Raw genomic sequence first — 15,598 nt, forward strand, 5'->3', positions numbered from 1 at the left:
AAATAAGCTACAACATTTGAGAACCAGTAATCTGCAAACACAAAATCAAAGATAAGTCCAAGAATGGGAGGGAGGGCGGAACTCGTGGTGACTTCTGGGTTATTTCCAATGCAATAAATTTACTTGGAAATAAGCTAAGAGCTGCAGGAACAATAATATTTATCTCAGTGAGTTTTCTGAAACTTTTAAAATGTTGTACGTTTTCAAAATGTATAAGAAGTTGAATACATTTCATTTTAGTGATTTTTGACTCCATTGTGTTAGACATCTGACAGAAAAACCACTAACATGTTAAATATTTTTTGCGGAATTTTTACAAATATACATTAATATACCACCAGGTCCCCCACAGTTCATAGGGATGGCGACAACTCAAAAAATTGAAGTAGAGTCTTGAAATCTTTTTACATTATATTGGGACAGTCTGGAGAACAATTATTACAACGTAATTGGAACATAGTATTAGTAGTTACAATTACTTCACTTATTGTCTTAAAAAATCTACGATTTAGTCATTTTTTTTTTAAAAATAATTTCAAGCCGATGGCGGCACCTCAAAAAATTGAGATATCGATGTGAATTTTTTTCTGTTTTATTAACCACATTTGGCCAAAAATGGCTCCTAAGGGTAACAAGATTTCGGAAAACACGTTTTTTGAATACACCCTACTACACAACTGCCCTTTCCGACATGAACTACAGTTATAGTGCCATTATCAAACTGTGCAAGGAGCGTGGATTCACTATGTCCAAAAATGGTATATTACGGGTGTTGAAAGGGGCAGGTACGGCAAGGCGTGGGATAATTTATGTGGGATAGAAACAGGCCAACTCCCGGCCTGCCACGAGCCGCACACGAGCTAGAATTTGGGGCTCTGGTCACCAGGGAGAATCCACCCACACAGAGAGTAACGCGAATTGGCTACAGACATAACTGAAGATAGTGTATGCCATAATTCACCGCGATTTAAGGTTGGTAAAGTGATGGAAAGTTTATAAGCTCTTGCCAAAACATATCCAGGAACGTCGCACCAACTATCGAAAGATGTATGAGAAGTGCCTGGACGGTGAAAAGTGGAAGTTCGTTGTAACACTGGACGAGGCATATGTTTATCTGGCTAACTGTCACAAGCCATGTGCAACTTTTTTTATCGATCGACAGGTGCGAGGAATTTTCACAGATGGTTCACTGAATGCAAGGAAAGTTTTGGCACAGGTTTCATGATCATTGCTGGATACTCGTACCGGCAAGCTGACCATACATCGTGTGGCCAGAAATACGGAGGTGAATTCGGAATATTACCAAGCTAGCGTCCTGACACCCGTTTATCGCCATAACATTCCCCATCTCTACGGGAGGGACAAGAATCGTGTGTGGGGGAATCAAGACAAGGCGTCAGGTGACACATCTCGCTCAACCCGCCTCTTCCTCCAACAAATGGCAGTAGAAACTGAAATTCGTGCTATTCCATTCAAAGACATTCCTGTGAAGGCCCCTGATGCGTCACCAATGGATTTTTGCGCCTTCGGCCTCCTGAAACGAGCCCTGACTCACCGGAGACCCTGCACCGTTGAAGGAATATGGAAAGCCTGTCAAGAGGAGTGGTTGCGGCTTAGCATGACTACACTGCGTGCCAGTCTCCTACGGTGGAAACTTCGTTGGGCAATTGTCCAGATGCAGGGCCACCAATAGAGCACTCTCGATGGTGGCGACATGGTTTCTCTTAAGGTAAATGCAGTTTGAAATCGTAGATCGGAAACAACCAATGTACAGTAAATGCTGTTATTCTATTGACACAGAACACATTTTTTTTCTAAGTAGCACCAGAATCGGGTCAAACAGGTTTTGTTACATTGCACAATGGAGTGTGTAGCACTGTTAAACATGAGGTAGTCTAAAAAGTATTGAGCCTTTGGAGATCGATATTGAGAATACATTAATTGTCATCTAAAAATAACCATAATGAATTGTGAAACCACATACGTACCATTTTGTTCGATGCCCTTCTTCTTCCTTCCTTTTTTTTTTTTTTTTTTTTTTTTTTGTAAACACCGTCATTCCATCGCTATAGAACTTGTGGGATTTTGAAAAAAAAAATGTGACATGTGGTTTTCTAAGACTCTTTTGAAACTAACGACATTCAAGCAGTTCTACAGAGACAGAAACAAATTATAATGCGATGGAGCCAGATCAACAATATACGCTGGATGCATTGAAACCTTCCAGCCAAGTTCTCTCAATTTCTGACGGATCGTTGAAGATGTATGCAGTCTGGTGTTGTCAGAGCTAGAGATATCACACCGTTTCTGTTGACAAGTTCCGGCTTTTTTTAATTATTATTATTATTATTATTATTATTATTATTGCTAAGTACACTCGCGCTAATTATCTGTGGCATAGATTCGAGTTTTTCGTTCTGCCTGGCGGTAGCAACTTCCAATCCCACCAAACGAACAGCACATCAGTGTAGGCTTTGCCACACACTGTGGACATCTCGCTTTTACCACTTTTTTTTTTTTTTTTCGCACACTGTTGCAGGACGTTATTAACTTTTCTTCACTTGTGATCAATCGCTCCAGAAATAGCTCAAGTTCGTTACGTTTTAGTAGAGATTTGTAGATGGAAATTCGACCGAGTAAATATTTTTGAGTCAGATCTTGTGGCACCCGAACTTCGAGCTTCTTTTTTGTAGTCACTTTTCTCTAAATTGTTTAACATTATTTGGTGAAGAATGGATAGCTCGTTGCCAATGTTATGACTGCTTACATGTTGGTCTTACTCGACTTTTGCCAGAATATCATCCATTTTGCTGTGGTTGGTCGTCCATTGTGAGGACCATCTTTACTATCAATATTTCTAAAACGAAAGCGATTCAACCATCTTTTTATGCTAATCCACAGCACAAATTTCTTCACGGGCCTATGTGGGATCTGTGCTTTTATCGAAATAAAACTGTAAATATATAGCGAAGTTTTGAGGAAAGCTCACTCATCTTCACAGCACAACACATTACATCTAATTACAAGAATTTCACCACATTTCGCACATCTGCTAGATTCAAGTGTCAAATGTCGTTAGGTCTGACCCACTGTGACTCATGCATACTGAGATTTGGGACGACGCCATCTCAAGGGTAAGAGGCTCAATATTTTATAGACAACCTGGTAAAATGTTAAGTAAAATTATTTAAATTTAAATAATTTGTCTTTTAATCATAGAAGATTGGAATGGCGTACGTAGATTTCGTCAAGGTTGACGTTACATATAATTTTATGCCTCAAGTATTTTGTCTACATATCTTGCTCAAAAGGGTGACTGAAACCCTGAACCCCTTGCGTATATCATTAAAAGCCTTACCTTCCCTCATTGTGTACGCCATTGCAATACTATATTAAGTGATGCGTCTGGGACAGTTTTAGAAAAAGTGAAACAAATTACACCTTGATGTGCCTCAATTATTAATTAGTCAAAATTGTAAATAGTGTATTGTAAATCATTTTTAATTTTGTAGTGACATATACCAACTTTGAAGTTTTTTCTTTCTTTCTTCACACGTATAGATGTACAAAAAGTGCCTCAAGTTTCAGTTTTTCGTGAAAACAGGACATGTGTGACAGTGATTTCATTTCTACTTGGTTTTGCTTTTTGAAACTTGACCAAACAGTGGCTGTAGAAGTATTTCAGGAAACACATCACGGGTAAGTAAGTTTTTATATACAAAACAGATTTATCTGTTTTAAGTATCCAGCCTATATAAAACTTAGACCTACAGTTCGACGTGCCATTCAAGATAAGATAGATAAAAAAAATTGAATATACCACAGTCCTAAAGGGACAGGCGCTCAAAAATACATTGGCGTACAGTTGTGATCATAAATGTGAGGTTGAATGTTGTATAAAACATTTTAAAAGTTTCGTAAGCTTTTATTCAGTGTTTTATAGTCTATTATGAGTGTTAGAAAGCAGGAGGATTATCAAAATTTCCAATTCTAGAATGATACCGGGTCTGGTATGTATTACCATGAGAAAACACAGTTAGGTTTAGAAAGAAATGAAATATATATGGAAAGGCTTTAAAAATTCTGCAAGTAAAGTTTGCCCAGAGTAACGTTATCCAGAGGTGCCCACTGCGTCATTGAAATATTGGGGGGGGGGGGCTAAAAATCTATATAAATATGTTTGAGGGGGTGTAATAATTAATGGAAAAGAAGATTTTATTTTCATGGAAGAACACCTACGGATAACACAATGCATATTTTTTTTTCTTTTGTCCTTTATACCACGATACTGGGAGGGGGTAAGTCAGACAGTTGGAGGGTGCGTCATGGACAAAGGGGGGGGGGCACCACTGCGCTATCTAAATATAACCAGTACGAATTACGTTTCATTTTATGGTAAAAGGTAAGGAAGTATAAAATGTTTATTAATTGACAAAAGATTTTAAAGATTGAACTGAGATATTAAAACGAAATGGAAGAAACTAGGATTCATCAGGAAGTTATATGGTATAAAGTAAGCGATAGGAGCTAGGAGCCAAGGGAGTTTGGTAGATGTCAGGAAGACTCAACACTGGTTCCTGAAATATTAGGAAGAAATGCAGGGAATAGAAGGATGGCCAGCTTCAACATCTCTTGAGTTGAACATTATTTTTAACTTAAATTAAGAAAATATGAATAAAACCAATGAAATTGTACTTACATTCAAATAGGTAGATTGTTCATCATAATCATTATTCTGGGAGTAGACGTCCATACGCATCTTCTTTGGAGCTGGTATTTTAAATACTCCTCGCTTCACTGGGCTTAAAACAGACTGCAAGTACTTCGCCTGAATGCTGGACAGAAAATTACATATTATTAGTCTGAGATAATCCATATCTTCTTTATTTCTATATGCATACAACTTGTTTTCACGTTTTGGAAATTGTGATGAAAAGAAGTTTTGAATTTGATGAATATATATATATATATATATACAGGGTGTATCAAAAAGGGCTTTACAACTTTGGAAATTCATATTTAAAAAAAAAAAAAAAAAACTTATACCTAAAAAGGTTTAATGTGGCTTCCAATGGTGATGCGGCACACATCCCATCTGAAGTCGATTTCTTGCCAAACACAAAATTCCTTACAAGCAACTCTATCATTGTCTTTTAATTCTTCCACCATTTGTAATTTGTATGGCTTGAGATGCAACTGTTTCTCAACACACGCCAAACTGTCATGTGTGGGACGCCAAGAAGCACGCCGGGTTGATTTTGTACCACTGTTTACAAAGCTTTGTTTCACTTGCTCTGCAACGTCTTCCGACATACGGGGACAACCTGAAGATTTGTTGTATCTTACCGAACATCCAGTTTGAATAAAACACTTATGCTACTGACAAATAGTAGGCCTACTGGGAGGATCTTTACCATATTTTGAATGAAAATTACGTTGCACAGTTGTCGCAGACTTGGATTCCTCAAAACAAGAGACACAGCTAGCACGCTCGGGACCAGTAAAGGCAGCCATCTTTGCTGCAACTGCCGCTAGCGCTTGCGGTGGCTTGTTTCTGAACTAGTGTACTACGTGAGTCAAAACTTGATGTATTTTGCTATAAAATGACACCAAAACCATGTCTGTAAGGTAAATGAATAAATCAATAAGAGTTTTCAAAGTTGTAAAATCCTTTTTGATGGAAGAACTTGCTGCTGAATGTAATTAGATAAGCTTGATGGTGATAATTAAAAGTAATGACACTTTGAGAACAACCTTCCAGAAAATTCTAGAATCATATAGAACAATCTACACTACAAACGTAGGTCAGTTAGAGCAGTAAGTTCAGCTGCCAACTTGCAGCTGAAGTTTCCATTTTAATCGAAAATCTATCAGCAAGTTATTCGATATGAATTAAAGAGATATAATTATCTCACAGAAGATTAAATATAGAAGGTTTATACTATATTTTCCCGAATAAAAATTCAGAACATCTCTAATACGCTTCCCACTTGAGTTTACACTATTTACTTATGAGCATACTACACTTAAATTGACAGTGTTTGGTTCATCAGGCAACAATCAGATAAATAGTTGCAAATAAGCTAAGAAGATAAGGACATATTAAAAATAATAAATAAAAAATTTAAAAAAAATAAGAAAAATTCTTATCGAGATTTGGGATACAGACCCTTTCTGCACTGACGCAATACATTGTTTCAATAAGAAGATATGTTTGGAAATAACTTCAACAAACTTTTTGGTACTATGCATATGTAAGTGCTATCCACGGTCGAAGTAAGATTGACAGTTTCTTTTGGGTCGAAAAGAGCACGAAAGGAACAGAATTAAACCTCATATTATGTTCTGTTCCTCACCCTTCAACAGTGATTCTACGAGATGAATCGTAGCAAATACCATCCTATCTATTGAATTACACATTGCGCACACCTCTGAATCGCTTTCTCAAAAAGATATTCTAATCGCAACGAACAGATTTAATAATTGTAATGGAATATTCAGTAAGTAAAATAGTGTTCGTTTTGGATGTAGTGAAAGATTACTACAGGAAATCTAAAAATAAACTGGACAAGAAAAAATATAACAATTGATAGGAAGACAATTTCTGATCTGTTAGACAACGAACTTTCAATGAGTGTTATTCAGAACAGCATAGACTTAAATGCTATTATTTCAGACCTTCTTAATAATCAAAAATCGCTACATGTTTTCAAAATACTGGGTCAAAGCTGAAAAATTTTAAAGGTTTCGTGGGAATCGAACCATAAGAAAGAAAAAAAGTAAAAGAAAAAAGAAAGAAAAAAGAACGTGTTAGTCATTGGGAATCTATGAGTATTTGATGTCTTACGATAAAATTAAAAAACGAAAATAAAACGAAATTTTAGTTTACCGTCCCACGATTATGCCCTTTAGGCTAAAGGAGACAGACGATTAATGAAAGTTATTCTCAAATTAAATTTTTGTGCTCTTCCTCAGGAAATCGAACCCGAGAACATGTGCACCAAAGGCACATAAGCTAGCCGCCAGACCAGCGGGGAGGGCTCCTGTTCATTAAAGTCAGTATAAAGGCTTTCTTGCTCGCGAACAAAACGAATATTATTTTGAGTACGAAACTTTCCCTTTACGCCTTTCGCATACGTGTTAAAATTAAAACAGTACTTGGATAAGTAGATCAGACCGTAGCCTACGTACTTAAACGAACAGTAATTCTATTAATACTAAAATTTTATTTCTCTGGTAACCACTGATACGCATATCAATCATACATATAGTTGCCAAGTAGCTGCCCCTAAGAACCTTCTACAATCATTATCGTTTTCATGAATATAATTTCTTCCATTAGAATGCCTATAAAAGCTGTTACCAGAAATAACTTTAAAGCTAATACATACTAATGTTTTTAAAAGTTTTATTTATTCTTAGATGAAGATTAATAAAGGAATCTTAACAAATCTGAATATTTCTTTGTCTCTGTTTAAATTAGTATAGAATTGTAACACTTTTTCTCTATTATCATCTTCAATAAAACTAAAATATGCATTATCTCCCCTTATGGACTGACATCAGTTGATGATTATAGTTATTTAAGGACATGAACTCTCACATGTTTATAATAATTTGTCAATTACACTTTTATTTAAAATCATCATCATTTTTTTGTCCTCAACTATAGGTTGGTCGGCAACATGGAAATTTTTAAACTTTTCTCTCCCTTGGAAGAGCTGTTTTATACTTTAATAAGGTTTCTTCTTCATAACTACAGTACATCTAAATATTCTATCCTTGGTCTTCCTCTTCCTGGTTTTCCTTCTGCCTTTTCCTCTATCAACAGCGTGCTCCAATCGGAGGCCGAATAAGATGGCCAAGAATGCTATTTCTTCATTTTCCTATTATCTTCATGATCTGTCATCCTTCATTAGGTTCCTTTAGTACTTCTTCATTTCTTTTCCTTTCGGTCCATGATATGCGGCATTCTGCGCCAATACCACATTTCAAATACTTCCAGCTTTTCTCAATGAAAATGAAATGAAATCTTTCAGTTTTACGTCCCACGGTTATGCCGGTTAGGCTAAAGGAGACAATGATTATGAGAAATGAATGAAATGGTGTAATGAAGAAAGTGGGAGGAAACGGGAAATCCCGAGAAAACCCATGCACACGGTGTTTGTCCACCACAAATTTTACTTGGCGGGAGCAGGAGCTTTTCTCAATGTCCACGTCTCCGATCCATAAAGCGCCACGCTCCATACCAGAGTCTTAATAAATCTTTTTCGAACGTCCAGCAACACAATTTTGATGTTACCAGGCCACTTTTCCTATTGAATGCTTGTTTAGCCTGCCCTATTCTTGAACTTACCGGACACACTAAATAAAAAAAGGTGATTAAATTTCCGTGTCGATGAAATTGAGTGAATTAAATTATTTACTCCAACCAATATCTGAAGCGAAATAGTTCAATAATTCAACAGCAAATTGGTCAGTCAAATACTTATATACTTAACTAAAGTACTTATTTCTATAAGGTCAATAATTCTAACAACATTTAATATCTAAGGCTCTACAATATCAGGATTTAGTAGTAAAGTATATGAAATTTAAGATTCACTTACTCAGTCTGATCTTCCTGGGTATAGGTCCCATCATTAATAAAGCTCTCATCTAAAGTATCAAGTACACTGTTTTCATCCTCTTGATCGCTTTCAGCATCTTCCTCATCAGAAACTTCAGCTTCACTGTCAATGAATTCTCTTCCGAGTTTCTTTTTCTATTAAAAGAAAAAAATACATTCTAAAGTACTCACGGTATCTACAGCACTTACAATAAGTAATAGTTACAATTTTCATCTTCCCCATCCGGAGAGAAAAAAGTATACACTACACTAAAACGAACTTATCCATCGCATGCATTGTAACAATAAACATATGTGTTAAATACACGTTTGAAATGAAACACGCAGTTATATCAATTAAAGGCGCACGCGAAGTTGATTGTACTTCAACGTTTATGTGACTCAAGTTAGAGTTATATTACAATCATCAATCAACCCTGAAATCAATTCTCATTTATAGTCAGACTTTTATATCAGCAAACTCCTAAGATCATGGCCCGACATTATGTCGCATACAATGCTTATATCACACAGCATTCTTTTCATACAATGTTGCTATGGAAGACATACTACATACAAATATATCTGTTAAAGCATGCTTTGATTTTGTTATGCACTACTGGATTATCTAGTACTCGTCTATATACAGAGTGCGCTTTTTAAACTTGAGACTGCAAAATATTTGGACAACAAAAGTGTTCGAAATAAAAAGTTAACATTTTGAAGGGGTAAAATCAGTTATGATAAAATTAGCCCCCTGGGAGCGAAGTGGGGGCAACCTTCAAAACTTAAATGGAAACTCCCATTCTTTATTGCAGATACGGATTCTATGGCGAAAAATACGTAAATTTTATTCAAAACATTTTTCAATTCACAACACGGCGCTGTAATCAATGAAAACTAATTTCACTAATGTTTTTTTCAATTGGGACCCGTCATTTTTCATTCCAGAATAAATCTGCGATAAATACTACCAATCTTTTGTTTTAGTTTTCTCAACTTGTAACAGGTGGCGTGGAAAATTCAGGTAATTCAAATGTAGCAGTGCAAGTAGGTGCAGCATGCGGCAGTAGTTTGATTACCAAGCATTTTATTGGCTACATATGTCTGTGGTCCACACCTATGGTACCTTACGAGGCTATCCGATAATTTTTATATTTGACACTCACTTGTTTAATTGAGAAAAATGTTAAATTAAATAAACTAATAATAGAAAATTAAATTAAATAGATAGAATTAAATAGAAAAATGTGAAGTGCATTACATATGACATTTTGGTTATACCACATTCAATTTGATATTTTTTACTGCATTCGTTATGTTGCTTCATTTATTTTGAACTGCGTTCATTTGTAAGTTTTGAACTAGTTTTGCCTAGTTTCATGACTACCGAGAGAGGCAACCGATAATATGCTTGGTAGCCAAGCATTATTACTACAGACTCCACCTAACTACACTTCCATATCTGAATTATCTGAATTCACGTCGAATGTAGAACCATTTTTCAAGCCACTTACCACGAGTGGACAAAACGTTGAAGACAAAAGATTGGTACCGTTTGTTGCAGATTTATTCTGGAATGAAACGTGAGAGCTCCCAATGAAGAAACCTTAGTGAAAATAGTTTTCACATCCCGAATAGTAAAAATGTACAAACTGACTTATTTTTTCCCGTTGAACAAATCCGAACCTACAATAAAAATTGGTCCTCATTTAAGTTTCCCAAGTTGCATCCCACCGCACCCCACCGCACCCCACGGGGGCTAATTTTATCACAGGTAAATTTCCTCCTTCAACACATTAACCTTTTATTTTGAATATTTTTCAGTCCTAAGTTTATTTCTCTAAATATGTTCCAGTCCCAAGTTAAAAAAATTCAACCTGTATAGTTTTCAGTAAAAGTGCCTTTCAACCCCCCTCCCTCTACCCTTATCCCCATCCACAACAAATCCCTCCGAAACGAATATCAATCTGTATACGGTTTCCGGTAACATACAAAGAATTGCGACACATTCATTGTACAATTAAAAATGTATTCAAATCAATCCAACCGTTCTATTGTTATTAAGAAAGAACACGAAACGGTGGGAGTTTATTTTTGCTGGCGATTGTACAAATACGGTCAAATGTTTCTTAGAAGATACATGTATGATAAAAAATATATAACCAAAGGAAGTTTTGACCGTGATTGTATGTATATTCATTACTTAATGACCATTGGTATAAACTTTCCACATATTTTACACAATTCAGCAAAAGTACCTACATAGTTTGCAAACATTCTCCTAGATATCTGTAATATTCTTATTTATTTAAACACTGCATATTAACGTCTACTAACACTACTATTCAACATACGTGAAGAAAATAACTAAAATAGTTGTAAAAATATGGTACTAGTGCAATTAACGGTAACTAAAATACTTGACTAGTGAAGTCTTAAATATGGTAAAAAGCCAGTCCGATCATGATACTCATCTTCATAAAGGGTCTCCGCGGTTTGCCATAAGGTCACGTGATCAGGTCAAAAGTCAAGTTGCTTCCTAAGTCGAGTGTGGATATTCCAAATTCAGATGTGAGATATATCAAGCACGTAACCTCCGCGTGGGGCACCCTGGGTAATTCGAAGAAAATGCATATACTTTATAATTATTACTGATTTCATTCAAACAATTTGACTTTTAACGATGTCTTATCCATATTTACCTTACGTGTTATACATTGCTTTTAAGATCTTCATTATGTCTTTGCAATAAACTTTCCATTAGCCATCTCCTTTTTATAATTTTTGAGATATGTGGACGAATCATTTTTTGTTAATTCACTTTCCATTGACATTCATGTTAATGTTTTTTGTGTTTTTGACTTAGTTGCATCCATTTTAGGAAAATTTCTGTTTTGAATGTAGAATCTGTGTAGTCTGTTCCATATTTTAGCTGAATTTCAGTTATCTCCCTCTTTTGGTTTTTGAGATACGCGAAGAAATTATTTTTCATTGACTTTAATGTCAATGTTTTGTGATGTTTTACAATGTTCCATCGATTTTAGGACAATTTGGTTTTCTAATATAGATTCTAAATAATCTCTTCTACATTTGAGCTGAATTTCAGCCATCTCTCCCAAAGTCTATTCACATAATTGCAACCGGATAGGACCTTTGATTCGTTATTGAGGAAATAACAAGCACATAAAATGCTAAGCTTAGGCCAGACCGTAAGACATAAGAATGTACATTCTTGTAATGTTTTAACAAGTTATTTCTTAAGGATAAAAGTGCATAAAATTACCTGATGCTACACACAAAAATACATACATTCTTCGTACTGTACCAGAAACTCATTATCAGCTAAGCTGGGACTTTACACAAACATTTGCACTTTGTACTTTGTAACTACAAAGCCTAGCAGACTGTTAGGCAATCGTAATATCAGCAATTCATATATTGTATTGATCTACGGCAATTTCAAGACTGGAAAATTTTCATCCTTCCAAAATCGACCAAGGATAGGAGGGCCAGGAAACAAGGACACTTTCAAAATTTTCTTATCAATACACAGGAAAAGGAAAAAAAAAAAAAAAAAAGAAAAAAGGGCTTAATCACGTGGTCTTGTTAGAACGGTTTATATCACGAACATCTGACAGAATCTTTGTAGATGGTAACGCTAGAGGATCACTCGTAAAGCAATGTATTGGAATTATCTCGTTTTGTCGTTCTTTTACACGATGGAGTACAGACACGAATGCTGATATTCACCTTCAGCGGATAAAAAGCCGGAAATCTAAGTCATCAATCGCAGTTTACGTGCTGTGAGGCGTAACTTTTGTCTCTAATTCTTGGGACTATAATAGCCGTACCGCAACACACTTACGAGTGCCAGAATGGAATTCTAACTTCTGTATAGGTTCCGCTGGCCAATGGACAATTTCTCAATATCTGCATGAAGATATCTCAATGGACACGTGCAAGAGACTATCGAAGGCGAGATGTTAAATTTTTGATATGTGCGAAAATATGAAGTGTTGATGTCTGCCAATCCAGTAGAGGTTTGTAGAAGCAAGTTCACGAAAGTACTGTACGAGTGCAACTGCCAAGTCCTCCGGTGTTTCTGAAGATATACGATACATATATAAATTTTGTACAATACATCTCTACATTACTTCCAGCAAGGTTTGTTCTCCTCCATTCTTATTACTCCACACTTGAAAATAACTTTCGTTAGCACATCATTTGAGATTTTTTTTTTTTTAAACTTTTCTGATAACATTGGGGAACCCCTGTTGTACATTGCCCTCAGGTTATTGTCAATTTTTGTTACTGAAAACGCATAGATGTTGATTTTTCAGTCCTGAGTGCCAGGTTCAATCTCTTTATTGATGATTACATTACAACTCACGCACGCTTTTGACAGCAACATTAAGACAGTTATACAATGTGTGGAACAGAGAACTGAGCTAACAAGCTTGCCATATTACAATATTTTGCTGGAAACACACAGATAATGGATGTAAGAATTCAATAGCCAACTATACGTAAAGGTACAGTATAAACGCAACTAACATTCAGCGAAATTCTAAACTTGGAGGAAAAATACACAAAATACTAATCCTTACCTGACGAGGAACAACTCAGGTCGTCCGCTTGATATTGATAATTTTCCATTGTCAGTACTAGTTTGTGTATTTGCTACATATACTTTAGTCTAAACTAACGATATAAATTCTCAAAATGTATTTAGTCAACCTTTTTTTTTTTTTTTCGAAATTTTGAATATGATCGGTCCTTAACAGTCAATAATGCATGAATTTGACTTTTTCGAGTAGTATATAGTTCCAATGTTCAAAATAATATAAGGTAGTCTAAAAGGTAGTGAGTCTTTTGCGCACGAGATGGTGTTAGTGTTTCAAATCTCAGGATATACAAGTCACAGCAAGTAAGGTCTAATATCATTTGATAGCTGACAGTTTTAACTACTAAATGTGCAAAAAAGTGGTAGAATTCTTAAAATCAGATGTAAGTATTGTGTCGTGAAGATGAGTAAATTTTCTAGAACATCGTTACACTTCAGAATTTTATTTCGATAAAGGCGCAAATGATGCGAAGGGTCCTGAAGAAATTTGTGTTGTTTATGAACAAGACACGTTATCAAAAGTAACAGCCAAAGACGATTCAGTTGCTTTTGTTGAGGAAATTTCGATGTTCAAGATGTTTGTCACAGTTGATTATAAATCACAGCAAAAGTCAAGCAAGACCGACATGTAAGTAGTCATGACAATACCAAAGACCTTAACGTCCATCGCCAAAAAGTGTTAAACCATTGGGAGTAGGCTGGCTACAAACAGATGCTCGACGCTTTGATGCCATATGATTTGACGCAAAAACTTTTGCTCGACTGAAACGTCATTCGAGCCATTTCTGTAGCGGCTGGTCATGAGTGATGAAAAGTGAATAACTTACGACAATAATGTGTAACAAAGATTGTAGTCGAAGTACAGAGAACCTCCCCAATCTGTGACAAAGCCCATACTGATACCTAGGAAGGTTATGAAGTGCGTTCGGTGAGATTGGAAGGACATCGTGCATCGAGAGCTACTGCCCTGGGCAGAATATTACACTCGGAGCTTTCCTGCCAACAATTAGCGTGAGTGAACATAGCAATTCAAAAGAAACAGCTGGAACTAGTTACTACGCTGATAACACCACACCGCATATTTATCTTTAACAACCCTACTGGAATTGAGATAGCTTAATGTAAGGCTGATACATCTACCGTATAGGCCGGATCTAGCACCGCGAGACTATCATTTGTTTCAATCTCTGCAGAGCTCTCTGAATTGTGCTGAGTTAGTTTGAAAAGAGGTCTGTGAAAACCATTTGTGACAATTTTATGACCAGAAACCTGGTAAGTTCTGCAGCGACGGGGTTATGACGTTGCCGGAAAAATGGCAGGTCATCGAAAACAACGGTGCATATGCGGTTTTATAATGTTATTTCCGAATCACAATAAATGCGTTCTGAAATTTGACCTTTAAAGGCTCAATACTTTTTAGACAACCTGACATCAAAAGACAAAGAAATATAAACTTATCACTGAATTGGGAGGAAAAAGTAACAGTGGAGAGATCAATTTTTGTAATTTTCTCCAAACTTGTTTGAAATACATTTGTATTATATCAAACAAAATAAAATATTTCTGTAGATTAAATATATTAGATAAAACTTTACAATTATTTGTAAATTTTATTTGTACTTACAGATCTTGGTCTTGTCTTCATTTTCTGATTCCTCGTATTTTTTGTTTTTTCAGAATTTTCTTTGTTCGACATTGCGTTGATCGCTTTTATTTTTCTCTTTGCGAATGGCGTAGAAAAGTCCTCATCAGTTTCTGACTGACCATCAGAAGATTCCAAAATAGCTGTTTTACGACGGCTAACCCAGATTCCATCATTAATTTTCTTTGAACATGCAACGATTCTCTTTTCTTTTGTCTTATCTTTGGTTTGTTCTTGTTCTTCATTTTCTTCAGTATCCGACAGAGACCCCGCTAGTCTGTCCAACCAGTCCAATTCTGAAGAATGGTCGGATTTCGAAGATAGATTACTAGTGTCTTCCTCTGATATAACAAGCTTCCTTCGGGGCCTGTCCTTTCTCTCAAAGAAGCTTTCATCTTCAGTTGGAGTACCAAGTTTGATCTTATTTGTATCCTTCCAAGAGTTCACAGAAACACTATTATTATCCTGTATCGTATCAACAACTACTTTTATCTAAATTAAACTGTTTCTTTTGTTTACTTGCTAAAAGTTCTCACAAGCAGTTCTAACGCTACTGCTAATATTACAAACAGGGTCCACTTCTATTGGAAACTTTACATTCATAATCTACAAACTATTCGTAAATACCAAAAGTACAATCTATTCGTAATTCAGTAAAAGCAACTACAGAGTCCATGCACAATACAAACCTTTAGTACACAGCTACAATATTATAAGCTAT

General features: G+C 35.8%; 1 protein-coding gene across 6 annotated transcripts in view; it reads right to left on the minus strand.

Annotated features, from left to right (window-relative positions):
- The window catches only part of Fancm (FA complementation group M), a 255,915-nt gene that overhangs the window by 39,824 nt on the left and 200,493 nt on the right, over positions 1–15,598 (minus strand). For 5 of the 6 annotated variants that reach the window (XM_081735480.1, XM_081735478.1, XM_081735481.1 and 2 more), the window contains 3 exons: positions 14,860–15,309; positions 8,610–8,764; positions 4,700–4,835 (listed from right to left, as the gene is read on the minus strand). In XM_081735480.1, coding sequence (XP_081591606.1) covers positions 4,700–4,835; positions 8,610–8,764; positions 14,860–15,309 — 741 coding nt within the window. The remainder of the gene's footprint in view (positions 1–4,699; positions 4,836–8,609; positions 8,765–14,859; positions 15,310–15,598) is intronic. The other variant, XM_081735483.1, reaches the window with a different exon arrangement.

This window comes from Thermobia domestica, chromosome 13 (assembly GCF_964235325.1).
Source record: "Thermobia domestica chromosome 13, izTheDome1.hap1.1, whole genome shotgun sequence".
Taxonomy (NCBI): Eukaryota; Metazoa; Arthropoda; class Insecta; order Zygentoma; family Lepismatidae; genus Thermobia; species Thermobia domestica.